This window comes from Rhinatrema bivittatum, chromosome 5 (genome assembly GCF_901001135.1).
Source record: "Rhinatrema bivittatum chromosome 5, aRhiBiv1.1, whole genome shotgun sequence".
NCBI classification, from domain to species: domain Eukaryota; kingdom Metazoa; phylum Chordata; class Amphibia; order Gymnophiona; family Rhinatrematidae; genus Rhinatrema; species Rhinatrema bivittatum.
The window spans coordinates 87805033-87820629 of NC_042619.1; the positions used below are offsets into that span (position 1 = coordinate 87805033).

Below are 15597 nucleotides of genomic sequence, written 5' to 3' on the forward strand. Positions count from 1 at the left end.
ACCACATGGCTGCTCTTCAGCGCCCTCTACAGCTCGGCGCCCTAGATGACCACCAAAGTTCGCCTAATGGACGCTCCGGCTCCTGCATTCCAAACATTCACCACCCTCTCTGTGAAGAAATATTTCTTGACATTGGTTCTGAGACGTCCTTCCTGGAGTTTCATTTCATGACCCCTAGTTCTATTGATTTCTTTCCAACAGAAAAGGTTTGATGATTCTGCATCATTAAAACCTGTCAGGTATCTGAAGGTATGTATCATATCTCCCCTGCACCTCCTCTCTTCCAGGGTATACATATTTAGATACTTCAGCCTCTCCTCATAAGTCTTCCAATGCTGACCCCTCATCATTTTGGTCTCTCTTCTTTGGACCACCTCTATCCTGTCTATATCCTTTTTGAGATATAGGCACCAGTACTGAACACAGTGCTCCAGGTGAGGGCTCACCAAGGACCTGTAAAAGGGCATTATCACCTCTCTTTTCTTACTGGTTATTCTTCTCTCTGTGCAGCCCAGCATTCTTCTGGCTTTAGCTATTGCCTTGTCACATTGATTTGCCGCCTTCAGATCATCAGACATAATCACACCAAGGTCCCTCTTCCAATCAGTGTGCATTAGTCTTTCACCGCCCATCACATACAGCTGTTTTGGATTGCCACACTCCAGATGCATAACTCTGCACTTCTTGGCATTGAATCCCAGCTGCTAAATCTTCGACCACTCTTCAAGCATTCTTAATCAGTTTTCATTTTCTCTACTCCTTCAGGTGTGCCCACTCTGTTGCAGATTTTAGTATCATCTGCAAATAGACAAACTTTACCTTCTATCCTTTCTGCCAAGTCGCTCACAAAGCTATTGAACAGAACCAGACCCAAAACTGATCCCTGTGGCACTCCACTTAACACCGTTCCTTCTTCAGAGTAGGTTCCATTTATCAATGTCATTACACGCTATCTCCTGTGAGTCAACCAGTTTGCAATCCACACTACTACCCTACCTTAGCACCCATTCCCCAGCTTCTCATTTTGTTCACAAGTCTCCTATGTGGGACTATATCAAATGCTTTACTAAAATTCAAGTAATTCACATCAGGCATTCTTCCCTGATCAATTCTCTAGTCACCCAATCAAAAAAATCAGTCAAATTTGTCTGACAGGACCTTCCCCTGGTGAATCCATACTGCCTCTGGTCGAACAACCCAGCAGATTGTAGATAGTTCACCATCCTTTCCTTCAGCAAAGTCTCCATTAATTTTCCCACCACCGAGGTGAGGCTAACCGGCCTGTAGTTTCCAGCCTCCTCTCTGCTCCTACTCTTGTGAAGCGAGACCACCACTGCTCTTCTCCAATCTTGCAGCACCACTCCCGTTTTCAGGGATCTCTTGAACAGGTCCTTCAGCGGACCCGCCAGCACATCTCTGAGCTCCCTCAGTATCCTGGGATGTACCTTATATGGCCCTATGTCACTGTCCACTTTCAGTTTTCCTTGCTCTTCCCATACATTCTCTTCTGTAAATGGAGTTTTGTATACTCCATCTCCATATACAGTCTTGTCAACTAACAACCGTCCTTCTCCAGGGTCTTCTTTAGTGAACACCAAACTGAAGTATTTATTTAATATTTTGGCCATTTCTTCGTCTCTCTCCACACATTAATTTTTTACACTTTTCAATTTCACTATACCACTTTGGACCTTTCTCCTTTCTCTTATACATCTGAAAAACATTTTGTCACCTCGCTTTACCTCTTTGGAAATTCTTTCTTCTGCCTGACTTTTTGCTTTCTTGATTTCTTTCTTTGCCTCTCTCAGTTTCATCAGATATTCTTCCCTCTGCTTCTCTTTTTGGGATCCTTTATATTTCTCGCACGCTGTTTTTTTTGCCTTTGTTTTATCAGCCACGTCGGTTTCTTATTCCTCTTACTTTTCCAACATATAGATTTGTTGCCTTTGTAATTGCTCCATTTAGCTTGGCTCACTGTTGTTCCACTTCTCTCATTTTCTCCCAGTCTTCTAGTTCTACCTCCAGTTAATAATATAATTTCTTGGAATTTAGCAAGTTTGGGATACCCAATAAAAAGGGAAAAGTTTGAATGCCTTGAAGAGGCAAGGGGCGATTATTGCACTGGTGCAGGACACATTTGAATGGAGAAGTACATGAAAAATTGGAGAGGGTGTGTCAAGGAAAGTTTGCTTCTTCTCCAATGTCTGGGAAGGTGGGGGTGGTGATTCTTTTACATAAGACAATGGTTGTGGTAACAGAGAAAACTGTTGCTAACCTGGAAAGATGTTATGTGATTTGGTTGGGGACATTGTGGGGTGAGTGGATAATATACATGCTCCTAATGTATATGTTCAGTTCTCAATTGGTGAATATTATCATGGGAGGGGACATGAATTGTGTAGCACATCTGACTTAGACAGGGCTAGTATGGCACCAGTGAATAGACTAAGTTCAAGAAAAGGTATTCCTTTTTATGCACTAATTTGCAATTACTGGATGTCTGGAGAGCACTGTATCCCGGGGTTAAAGGATTTACTTGTGTGCCCAGAACTCATCTTTCTCAGAGTACACTAGATTATTTGTTGGTTTCCAAAGCAATTTTTTAAAGGCGAAGTTGATGGACATTGGAGTATTGGTGATTTTAGACCATGCTCCAGTGATTATGGATTTCAGGTTTGGTAGGCTGGCTAAAATTTCTAAGTGGAAACTCCTTATTCATTTGTTAGACAACACTTAGTTTAAATAGTTTCTTTTTGCTCAGTGGAAGGATTTTGTGTTTCATAATTGTTAGGATCAGTAAGTGAGTGGGCCCTTTGGTCGAGGTGAGAGGTGTAACCGCCCAGGGGGAGGAGCCCCGCTGGGCCTCACTGTCGGGAGGTGGAGCCTTGTCTGCGGGATGGGATACAGCAGACGTAGAGGTGGAGCAGGAGAGGGTGACACCTGGAGGCGGGCCACCGTACGGTAGCAGAGGTGCTGATGTCAGACTCACCTTGAGAGACGAGAGTCTAGGGGAGACGCGGCACTACCCGAGGAGTGGGGAATGCCAAGAAAGTACAGTTTTTGAATACATTGAATCTGTGGTGAAGTATGCAGGAGGGTTCCTCGATGGGAGAACACAATAGTAGGCCGTAGAGCGGGGTGCACCGGCGAGGGTTCCTCTGATGGTATCATGGTGCGGGTCCTGCGGAGCATGGGAAAAACCCGAAAGTGATTCCTCACAGCAATGATCTGCAGAGCGGGGTACAGCGTCAAGGGTTTCTCTGATGGTGACATGGTGCAGGTCCTGCGGAGCAGGGGGGAAACCCGGAAGTGACTCCTCATGGCAATGGTCCACAGAGTGGGGTACACCGGAGAGGATTCCCACGTAGAATCACCACAAGGATCCAGAGAAAGGTACTCACAGCGACTGGAAGCAAAAGGAAGTCCCGAAGTAGGCCTCAAGGATAAGGCAGGCTGAAGTCCGAGTGAAAGGCCCTCCAAGGAGTGGGTACCCGATAGTCTCACACCACGAAAGCAGAACCGGAACAAGCTGAAGAGAAGCTGTGGAATGCAGCAAGTGAACTCGTTGCCAATTCGCCGGCTGTCTGGGCTGGCGAGTATAAGTATCGGAGTGGAGTGACGTCATCTGCTAGGGACGCCCTCGAGGTTCCCGCCATGACGTGGTTAAAGCTGGTTGGAGGGTGAGCGCATGCCTAGGGAACCCCACGGGTAAGATGGTGGTCGGCAGCATCCATGCTGCTCGAGCAGGCCCAGGAATGGAGGCTGGAAGGCCGGCGGTGGTTGGCCGAAGCCGCGAGTTCGCCCAAGGGAGCCAAAGTTGTAAAAAGAGAGGTGAGCAATGGCAGCTGCAGCCGCCTGTGGCTGCGGAGCGTAACAATAAAGAGCAACATGTGGGAGTCACCTAAATTATATTGGGAAACAGCAAAAGTGGTGTTAAGAGGGCATATTATTTCCTATTCCTTTTAATAAGAGGAAAGCACTAAATAATTATTTTATCCAATTGGAAAAGCAGCTTTAGAAGGCCCATTTAAAAATGGTAGGAAATTTATCTGATGACAATAGAGAACAATTTTTTATTGTACAAAATAATTTGTATACCTTGCTAGAGCAGCAAACATCTAACACATTGCTCTTTCAATAACATGGATTGTTTAAATATGGCAATAAGATTGGCTAGAGTGGGTAAATCTTTAGAGGGTTTTCGGTTTATTCCAATTTAGAAAGACCTGCATGGGGTCAGACAACAAGATAATAAGGAGATCTGTGAAAATTTCTGTACTGTTTAATACAGTACATAAAGGATGGGAATGGATGAGGAAGAAATATGGTTTATTTCTTTGGATGTCTGTTTACCTATTTAGAGGATCAAAAAAGTTTTTACCAGCACTGGAGCATAATATATTTGGTAGTTGGGAATTAATATGATTGAGTTCTGTTGGGCAATTGTTATTGGATAATAGGGGGGAGTCCTATCATGCTAGCAATTAAGGGATAGATTAGATCTAAGCCATAGACAGTTTTATGTGTATCTACAGCTGCGACACTATATTTCTTCCTTGTTATAGGTGGAGAATACGGTATTCAGGAGGACTGGATGTTTTAAAAGAAATATGATGCTCAATAAGCTAGAGAAAGGGTGGTTGTCTAAAATATATAAAAATAGCATGAGGGAATTTGCTGAAGGATTACTTTCTCCTATTGTGCCAGGTTGGGCTGTAGATATTGGAACAGAGATTATGGAAGACTATTTGACAAATAGATTAGAGCATGTTCACAAATTAGTAGAGTTATGGGCCCTGAGGGAATTGCAGTTAAAATTTATCCATAGACTGTACTTCAAGTTCTTCCCAAGTAGATTGTATCTGGCCAAGGTTGTTGATAGTAGCAAGCAGCCTAAATGTGGAGTGGAACGTTCTTATATACATTGTATATGGCAATGTTGTTATATTAAAGAGTTTTGGTAAATAGTCTTTTCACATATTTTCCCATGTGCTCAAATGACGGTGGCTCTTAGCAGCAGCTAATCTTTGCCTTCTACACATTTTGATTTTGATAATGTGCTGTTATTTATATGAAAGTCATGTCTTGTTATCAAAAAATTTATATTATTGCAATGGATAGCAAAAGATCCAACCCAGCTTGTCTATGTGGAGGATTCAAATGCATAGTTTGCTGCTTATGGAAAGATTGTCAGTGCTCACGTTAGCCAGTCTGAAAAAGGCAAAATTTTAAAAAATTTGGGATACATATGCCAGCTTTCTTACTTCCAGAATGTTTACTTCCAGAATGTTTTATTCTAAATCCATTGTGCTTATCTGAAACCAGTGGAGCCAGCCTTTGATAGTAATCACTGTGTTATGTAGGGGAGGGGGCAGGGGGGACCTTGGGATTGGAAAGAAGGTGTAACAGTGTGTTAATCTTTTGATAGTTGTATTGAGTTTTGTGAGACACATGACATTTTAAGGTGCGCCTTTGTGGACTTCCTTCTTAATAAAAATAATTTTGTTAAAAACAATTCTACATCTGTATTTTAAAAAAAGCTCAAATCTAGATTGAGGGGGGGGGGGTGTGGGGCAGTATGAGTAAGGAAAGCTGGTAATCTAAGTGCTAATGGCAAGCACCTTCCTTCTTGCTTTTCCAGAGTTGTAATGGATGTTGTAAATTTTGTACCCAAACTCTCTTGCGGGTCCTTGCAAGCACTGGTTAGAAGCAGGAAAAACCTTCACTGTGTCTGATGGTGGCATTCTGCCCCCCTTCTGAATTCCAGGTGCCAGCGGGTGGGGTAATAGAGGGCACAGGAACTTCCTCTGTTCGACCTCATATCACCACAGCCTCTGACAGAAGAATGAGATAGAGAGCAGAGGGACTGAAAGGTGTACAGGAGAGAGGCGGGAAGGGAGATGGAAGTGAAATGGGTTGAGAATGAAGTGGGGAGAGACGAGGGTTGACAAGTGGAGGTGAAAGAGAAGTGTGAAGGGAATAAGGATGCAGGAGCATAGATGGAACAAGCAAGAAAAAGGTCAAGTGAGAAAAAAAGATAATCGATAAGAGAGGAAGCATGAAAAGATTGATAGATGGATGGAGAGAGACAGAAAAGATTCAGAGAGAAATGAAGAGTAATGAGATATGGAGCATGGCTTCCCAATAAAACATTGGTTCTTACTCATATCACATGACCAGGGGACCTGGCCTTTCTTTGCCCTCTTTCTCCTACCCCTCGCCCCTAGCATCCTTACTGCCTACAACAAATTTATGTTTTTTTCACTCAAGCCTTCATCAGCACTTCAAATCCAGATCCACAGTTCTCAGGGTGGTTGGAATGAAGGTGAATGCCACGGCAGCTGAGCGAATACCAATGACATTGTATTCATTCCCGCCATGAGAGCAAACCTGTAGCTCCTGTGGCACCCAGACACTGGGGCTGCTGGCTCCAGATGACCCCCCTCAGCTTACACCAAAACTTCCTGTAGAAAATGTGATCCATATTCATCGCTGGATCCTGGCCTGGTAGGATATTGTTGCTGTTTTTCCTTACCTTTTCACCTTGGATCATTCCATTGAAGAATCTGATTAAACTCAGTGAATGCATATGGACCTCTGAATATACCAAGGCCTTTGTAAAGGTCAAAGAAATTTTGAGAGATGGCCTGGTGTTCTGGAATTGGGACTTCCACTCCAGCCTTTAGCAAAACTTTGGATCCAGATCTGAGTGGAGTAGCTACCTAATGGTTAGAGCAGCAGGCTGAGAACTGAGAAAGGTAAGATTCAAATCCTGCTGATGCTCCTTGTGATCTCAGACAAGTCAATTTACTCTTCATTGCCTCAGTACAAATTTATAAGTACAATTACTAAGTCGCAATAAGCAATTAACGTGTGAAAAACAGTGTTTACCGTGCAATAATTGCATATTGCAGTGATATTTTGATTTTAAAAAACCCACTCCTATTGAAATTAGTTGTATGTATACATTTGTATGCATAAAATTTGTAAACTCATGCAAAGCAGCTAATGCATAGGTAATCCTATGGTAATAAAATAACACGGTTTTCCTCAAAAAAAAGCAAGCTGTGTTATTTTAACAAAAACAAAAGAGTTTAAGCTATCTGATTCCGGAAGCATCGTGATGCTGACACGCATCCTGATGTCCCTGCCTGAAAGGGCCTGCAGCAGCCCTAAAATTGCCACCACCTTCCAAAAGACTTGCAAGAAAAGGGCACTAATGAACTTTTTAGATTTTTTTTTTTAACATACCATACTGGGTCAGACCAAGGGTCCATCAAGCCCAGCATCCTGTTTCCAACAGTGTCCAATCCAGGCCATAAGAACCTGGCAAGTACCCAAAAACTAAGTCTATTCCATGTTGTTGTTAGTAATAGCAGTGGCTGTCAATTAATAGCAGGTAATGGACTTCTCCTGCAAGAACTTATCCAATCCTTTTTTAAACACAGCTATACTAACTGCCACATCCTCTGGCAACAAATTCCAGAGTTTAATTGTGCGTTGAGTGAGAGAGAACTTTCTCATATTAGTTTTAAATGTGCCCCATGCTAACTTCATGGAGTGCCCCCTAGTCTTTCTATTATCTGAAAGAGTAAATAACCGATTCACATCTACCTGTTCTAGACCTCTCATGTTTTTAAACACCTCTATCATACCCCCCCTCAGCCATCTCGTCTCCAACTTGGATCTTCCCATTGGAAAGGGTGATTATGTATGTATTGACGAAATCCCTGGCCAGAGACCATGTTCAGCCATCGAGAAGGAGGGTTGGAGCACCAATATCGGAAGGTCATGGGTTAACTTTCTCTGGCTGTATCACCTGACACCCTCTCCCCCCCACTCCCCGTGGGAAGGACTGGGACTGTAAGGGTTACCTAGATAGGAAGTAAGCTGCATTAGTGAGTCTGCTACTCTTCCTCCCTGCCATTATGCCCAGTTTATACCAGTATAATTCCTCATGAAGAGAACCATGTATGTAATGTTTCATATTCGTCTGTCCTAGTTTCCCATGTAACATATCCTTGCGTGCTAATGCAGAAGAGTGGAAGTTATTTCTACTTCATGGTAAGTGTTCAATCTAGGAAGCATGGGAGACCCCTGCTGCACATGCCAGGTTCTGACCGTCAGCAAGACTGGGCCAGACAGGTGCCACTCTTTTTTGTTTTCTTTGTGATGTATAACCACATATCAATCAACAAGCATCTTCATAGACTTGAGAACTGCACAAGAGTTCTTGCTCCTCTCTGACCTGGTAATCCTTTTTCTCCCTTTGCGCAATCTTTTCCTGGGATTCCAGAAAGTCCTTCTTCACCTTTAGGAATAAAACCATAGATTTGTAAAGACATCATAGCATGTATAGGTCATATTTCCTTGACTTGTTGCATGGCCTATTGTTTCTTATTCTGTACAGTTGTTGCCCTTCTGCACTACTATTTTTGCTTTTCCTATCCTCTTTCTACCCATTGCTGGGTGTTAAGGATTAGACAATCAAAACCACACCACGTTGCCTGTGACCTTTTCCTAACCGGATACTACAGAGTTTACATTATCTTCTGCTGCACCCAGTCTTCCCTGGTGGGCCCACCTTTAAGTACTAGCCAGGACGGACGCTGCTTAGCGGCTGAAATCTAACAAGGTCAGGCTCTCCCAAGGCAACGATGCTGGGTCTTCTATGCTTTAGCAGTAATATACCAGTTTCTTTGCACTCTGGATGGAGCATCTCACAGTATCATAATTTTTTGGATACTCAAGGTGGGCAAGCCAGGAGGAATGTAGAGTTGACATGGGTCTCCGTGTCCTTGAGTTCAGACACAGCCAGAGCTACCCAGTGCAGCAAAGAAAATCTGAGCGAGTCGGGGGAAGGGATTCGGGGAGAGGGGTAAAGGCACAAAGGGGAGAGGCAACAGCAGAGGAAGTCCATGAAGGGATGGGGGGCAGTAGTGATGGAGGAGCAGTGAGAAAGGAGTGGCAGTGAGAAAGGAGTGGCAGCAATGAGAGAGGGTAACCACATTTGAAGACACTTTTATAGAGGTGAAAAAATTCCTTGTTGCTGCCTTGTTAGTAAAGAACATAATACCTTGATCTCCTTTATCACCCTTTGCTCCATCTCGTCCATCTCGTCCAGGCGAACCATTGTGGCCAGGATTCCCAGGAACTCCAGGGTGTCCTTGTATGCAGCTGTCCTGCTTCTGCAGTTGCACTGTACTGACTAAAATAGCCAGAAGTACAAACCAAACTCTCATAGCTCAAGCAGGAGTTCTAATGCTCTGCAAGATTGAAAGCTGCAAATCAGACAGAATATACCCTAATTTTCTTCACACCTACAGAACTGCCTTTGCTCAGCAGGCCTAATGAGGAGATGTTTTTTAAATAAACAAGGGACAAATCTTATTCTGTCTCCAAAATACATGCAGAGTTTGTCTGAGGAGCAGATCCAAAAATTGTTCTAAAGATAGAAAGTTGCAGTTCTGGACTTGGGCGCATATTTTAAAATTATGGCCGCTAGTTATTATTTTCTGCGAAAAAAAGGGGATTTTACAATAGATATACTTGATAAACATAAAATATTAAGGATATTTTAAGGCTATGAGTCAAGTTCATTAGAGCAAAGACATTTCTCAGTTACGTAAATTATCGTTTTTAAAAACTCTGACTCCAGGGCTGGTGCTTCCATTAGGCAAACTAGGAGGTCACCTAGAGCACTAAAATTGGGGGGGGGGGGGGTCAATACAATCCTATCAGGGTCCCAGAAGGGTGCACTTTTCAATGAGGTTAAGATAAGAACTGCTGTGCTTTTAATTTCAATAGATATGAGTGTCATATTTGATGTTATTAATAGGTTAGCCGAAACTGGTTTTCCCAAGTTAGTTTTCAAATGGTTTGAATCATATTTATCAAATCGGACATTCCAGGTGCACTGAAAATCAGAACTAATAGAAATAAAAACATTAACTACCTAGTGGGGTTCCTTATATATAGATCGTACTAGCTCCTTTTTTTTTTTTTTTTTTTTATATTTTTAGCCCTTTGTCAGCCTATTCCAGAGTTAGGATTCAGTTGCTACATGTATGAGGATGATATTGTAGTTACAGCTTATGAAGACTGGTCAAAGATTAATAATTGTTTGGCTCATAGCCTTATCGCTATTTGTACATAAATTGAAGGTGAGCCCACATAAGTTGGAGGCTCTATGGATACTGAAAATGAGTAATTCCCATAAAGCCTCACCTGTAATAGTTGATATACTGAAATTCCAGTCAGAAATGTGATTACAATTCGTGGGGTAAAGGTTGATAGTGGATTAACTGTTGGGGATCCATAGGAGGGAGCACTAGGGAGCGCTCCCGATCCCTGGGAGAAGTGTGCCCTTGGACCCTGGCTAACCAGGAAAGGAGCTCCAAGGAAGTGCCGAGGCAGAAAAATCTCGTCTGGGCTGGGACCAGAAACCCAGGCCCCCGCCGACCTGCATAGCCTTGGTGAGGCCAATCATGCAAGGTTGGTCTCTGAGTGGTCCTCTGACCACTGCAAGCCCTTTTGGACCTGCCACAGGGAAAGGCAAAGGCGGCAGGCCGGACAGGAGACAAGGGCGAATGGAGGCTCTGGGATTGAAGACTCAGATGTGGAACTTGGAACGAAGACTCAGACGTGGAACTTGGAACGAAGACCCAGACGTGAAGACTTAGGGCTTGACGAGGAGAAGTGGACACAGAGGAGGGCAAGCTAGGCCCTCAGGCGCCCTACACAGCCCGGAATCTGGTCACGGACCACACTGTCCCCTACGCGCCCTACCAGCCGGATGACTGGTCGCGGACCATGAGGGGAGCTAGACAGGATTAGGGAGTCTCATAGCGCAAGAGTGAAGTAACCCCTTGGATCCTCCAGAGTTGGGACTGGATGCAGACGAGGACAAAAACTTGGAACTTGGATTAAAAACAAGGAACCTCCGGAGGCATGGGTTATACAGGACCTGGAGCATCAGGACTGGGAACATCACCGAACTTGGAACATCACGGAACTACATGGACATCAGGACTTGGTCTCACGGACATCTGAACTTGGACTCACGGACATGGACATCAGGACTCGGACTCACGGACATCAGGAATGGATCATATGGAACAGAGTGCCTTGCAGAAGCGAGGAAGAACATCATGAGGACTCTTGGACCGGAAGCTGGAACAGAAGATCCAGGAGCAGTCCAGCTAGGGAACTGACTCCTTGCGAAGGCAACGCTTGAATGAAGACTGAGCTCTTTCATAGGGCTGAAGATGGAACTACACCCTGGGAGGAGTTCAGGTGGAGCCAGAGGGACCTCTCCCTGCTGGCCCTTTAAATCCTGGAAGAAAATGTGGCCACGCCCCCTAGGCAGAAGGGGCAGGACCATGGACAGTGGCAATGCGTGCTGCTGAGACGCTGAGGAGATCGAGCAGGGCTGGGCCAAGGACAGGCCCCAACGTGGGAAGGCGGCATCCTGCCGCAAAGAAGAGAGCAGCAGGTGGCTCCATGCCGCAGAAGAACCTGAGGACTGCGGCCTCTGGGCCGTGAAGCAAGATGGTGACAGCGGCAGCTCCTGAGCTGCGAAGAGGGGACTGTCGGCGGCGTCCTGCTGCAGGAGATTCTGGGGATGCGGCCTCTGGGCCATGGGACAAGATGGCGTCAGGAGTCGGGCCGGCTGAAGAAGGTAAGAGACCTCCCGTGGCTCCGGCTGCAGGAGGAATCGCAACAGCAACTATGATTGATCAGGTCTCCGCAATGGTATGCTCTGTATTTCATTACCTGCGATATATCAGGAGGTTGCAACCATTTCTGAAAACTGTTAACTCAAATACTTATGCTCAATATGTTGGATTAATATAATGGCCTTTTAGTTTGAAAAAATATGACCTTGTAACAGCCTGTTTTGGAAGATTCTATGCCTGGTATTCAAAGCCTTACATTACCTTTCACTTGTCAGATCTTCTTATTGCTTACCGCCTCTCCTGGATCTTAAGATCCTCATAGGATCATTTAGAGTTGCCAGGTCCTACCAACATGAAACTGGAGTGTTCACAGCAAGTCGACTTTAGCTATCAAGGCCCATTTGTATGGACTGCCTTAAGTTTAGAGATTCAGAAGGAACTGATTATCTTAGGTTCCAGAAAGCAATTAAGACATGTTTTTTGTTGTTTTTTTTTAAACAGGCCTTTTCTTAAAATCTATTGAGATAAGTTGAATTTAATTCTGTATTTCTGCAAATTCAATATTTTTAAGTCTGATTGTATATGTATACTAAATGTGTTTTTATTTTGTCTTTTATTCTGTATGTTTATTTTATTCTCTTTAAGGTGAATTTTAAAAGAGCTGTGCACTTACAAATTGGCACATTTGCGCACAAATAGTACATATTCACGTAAATGCTGTTTAGTAAACCTCAAATAGACATGCTCAGGTAATGGTGCATGAATAAATTTGCTCGTATAAAAAAGGGACGGGCCAGGGGCATTCCAGGGCAGGATCAACATTTACGCATATAAGTTGCTATATTAAAACCTGCGAATGCGATGTGCGTACAGCTGTTATCTGCTAATTATGTGGTATAAGGCAGAATAAAATTCTTTATTGCCTAAAACTGACTGGGTGAGGGGTCTGGGTAAACTGGGGGAATTCGGGCTGAACAACCAAGGAGATCTTGATGACCTAGAGATAGACTGGACAAACTGGGGGATTAATTAGTAAAACTGATAATTTCCTTCGCGCATGCGTGTTACAGAATTTGATAATTTACATGTGAAAAGACTGACAAGTGCTAAGGAAAATACACAAGTTAAATTTCCTTGTTTAAATGATCAAAATTAGGAGCACAAATACATGCGCATAGCAGATGTTCACCACTGATCCATATCAATTTTGACTTATCCTACTAAGGGCCTCATTCTCCACCCAGATCGCACACGATAAGGGACGTTTCGCACGCGAAACGTCCCTTATCGCGTGCAATACCAAAATGAGGGCGGAGTCGGCCCTGGAAGAGAAGGAGTCGGGGCGTCACCGGGGCCGACTCCGCGAAGATGCTGCGGACGACGAAAAGGTAAGGCCCTTTTCGCGTCCGAGTTCGCGCCCAATAGCTACACCTCCTATGGTGGCGCTTTTGGGTGTGAAACCGGCAGCGATCGCACCGCTACAGTGCGATCGCTGCCGGCTAGCGCAGGCTCATCCCCCGTTTCAGCCCCCCGCCCCTCATTCCCTAAAGTATCGCAGGCCTGCGATACTTTAGGGAATGAGGCCCTAAGTCTTAAAAAAGCGCTACTTAGTCAGATAAGTAAGATAGTTGGATAAGTCTTATCTGGCTAAGTAGCGCATTTATTTTACTTAGCCGGCTATCTTACTTAGCCAGATAAGATTTAAACAGCTGTACTTAGCTGGACAAGAAGTGCTTTTTAGACTTTCCTGTCTAAGTGGCAGCTTTGTCGCCATTTGGATGGCGACAAATGTAAATAGTGTCTACACATCTACTGTAAATAGTGTCTACACATCTCTTTACTGTAAATAATGTGTAAATGACCATACACACCTTAATTGTCTTGATACGTTGTCACCCCTTACTGTTCTAAATTGCTAATTTTTAAGCTGTTGATGATATGCCCTGATTCTTGACAAGCTGTCACCCCTTACTGTTCCAAAGTTCTAGTTTTCTATTAAGCTGTTCATAGTTTTCTTTAAGCTGTTCCTAATTCAGTTCTTTGTTCCCTGTAAAGCCTGTTTACTACTTATTGTTCTGTGTAAACCGATATGATGTTCCCAACGAATGTCGGTCTATAAAATGTTCAAATAAATAAGTCAAAACTTATTCGGCGATGTTGAAAATACAGGCCGTGTATCTCTTAGATATGTGAACATGCTGGGTAGATTTAAGTGTATTTTATAAAGCGTGTGCACATTTGCACGCATGATACAAAATAGATGGGCATGCGCGCATGCATCCAAATAGCTATGTATGTGGGCATCCACATGCTTGTTTTAAAGTCATCCTCTTATGTTTTAATTGATTTGTAGATATGTTATATTTTGCTTTAAAATGTAAATTGCTTTGATTTGTTGAAAAGCGGTATAACATTTAATAAAGTAAACTAAATTAACCTACTTTAACCAGTCCACTGCCATTTATGACAAGGAGAGGGGAAGAATCCAAATATGAATGTTGCTGGTTTGCCTTCCTTTTACTCTCTCTGCACCACATTTCCTTAGCCAGCAAGAACACTGCAACCGCAGCCCTCTACTTAAGGGACATAGACCACCAGTCCATTCACACCTAAGCCCAATTATACCCTGGAGCCAGTCATAGGGGGTCACTTTAGCAAGCAACAGACCTCCCAGCTTCAGCTAGCCTACAGATAATGAAAACTTCTATTTCTTTTTCTTTATGTAATCTCTGGAAGAAAAAAATTGCTTGAAAAATATCAAAACCCAAATGCGATGACCTACCTAATTTTAAATGTGAGCAGAAGAATCTGATTGTGCTATTGTGTTCTAATTTCCCATACCTTTTTTTTTTTTTTAACCCTCCTGCTCCTTTTTACTTCCAGCTCAGTTGGAACCAAGGCTTGGATCTGGCACCAGGAACCTTCATTTGCAACTACCAGGGCTCCTTCAGGAGCTCTGCAGTCATGGACCCTGAATCCGGCCCCTAGGTATTGCTCTTAAGAGATGACCGTGAATCCCTCCCTGTCCCAGCCTTTGCAGCATCCCCAGTCCCAGCCAACCCAGGGAGCAGAAAATCCAACAGGGGAAAACGAACCAAGGACCTTCCAAATGGCAGTGCCCAGCACTTACCAACTGAGCCATCAGCCCAGCCCAACCGATACCTTTTTTAATGCAGCAATTTCAGTGAACAGAATCCACACACACTTGTGTGATTCCATTTATTGATCCAAATTCTAGATATTTCTGCATTTTTTCTCCGATCATTACATGAGCCCTTTTCAAGTAAAAGCAGAAGAAGGATCCTACTTAAAGGGGAGCTGAAAGAGGATGTGTCAATTGTTGAACCATTGCAATGTATCACACAACCTATTTTGTCTTTTTTAAAACACAAAAGAGCGCAGCCTACAGATTTTTACTGTAGATTTACATAGAATAACAGAACAAATTCCGTGATGTGTTACTAGGCAATGATTGATGTTTTAGCAAGCAAGTATATCGTTAATTTAAAAAAATCTTACCTAGTTCCCTGGATCCCTGCACTATTCTCTCTTTAAGGCATCTTGCATTTTGTATTTTGCAGTAGAGAAGTAATTTAAGTAGCAAGTAGAGGTTTGGTAGGGGTGGCTAGTTCTCAAAGATGCTGAGTAATTAAAATTAGGCTTAACTGGAAAATCTGATTAACTGGAGGCTTTCAAGAATTTGTGTAACCATTAAACTTTTGTAACATGTACTTTAACCGCTCCCATCAATACCTAACAAGCTCTGCAGCTACTTTCCAACTGCACTTTCATAGGAACACAGAATCAGAACCATAAGGCCTATCCAGACTACCCAATTAACATTATAGACCACAATGTTCATACAGGGTGAACATGCAACAGAAGCCCAGTACATCATGAACAGAGGGAAGGAGCTGAT

The 15597-nt window shown here is 43.5% G+C and overlaps 1 protein-coding gene across 2 annotated transcripts in view; it reads right to left on the minus strand.

Annotated features, from left to right (window-relative positions):
* Positions 1–15333, minus strand: part of LOC115092065 (complement C1q and tumor necrosis factor-related protein 9A-like) — a 28163-nt gene extending 12830 nt beyond the window's left edge. Inside the window, exons 1-3 of one of the 2 annotated variants that reach the window (XM_029602548.1) lie at positions 15198–15333; positions 9077–9266; positions 8249–8311 (exon numbers count right to left, since the gene is read on the minus strand). In XM_029602548.1, the coding sequence (XP_029458408.1) occupies positions 8249–8311; positions 9077–9242 (229 nt within the window). In that variant the 5' untranslated portion in view covers positions 9243–9266; positions 15198–15333. Of the gene's footprint in view, positions 1–8248; positions 8312–9076; positions 9282–15197 lie in introns of both variants that reach the window. The other variant, XM_029602549.1, reaches the window with a different exon arrangement.
* Between the last annotated feature and the right edge of the window lie 264 nt (positions 15334–15597).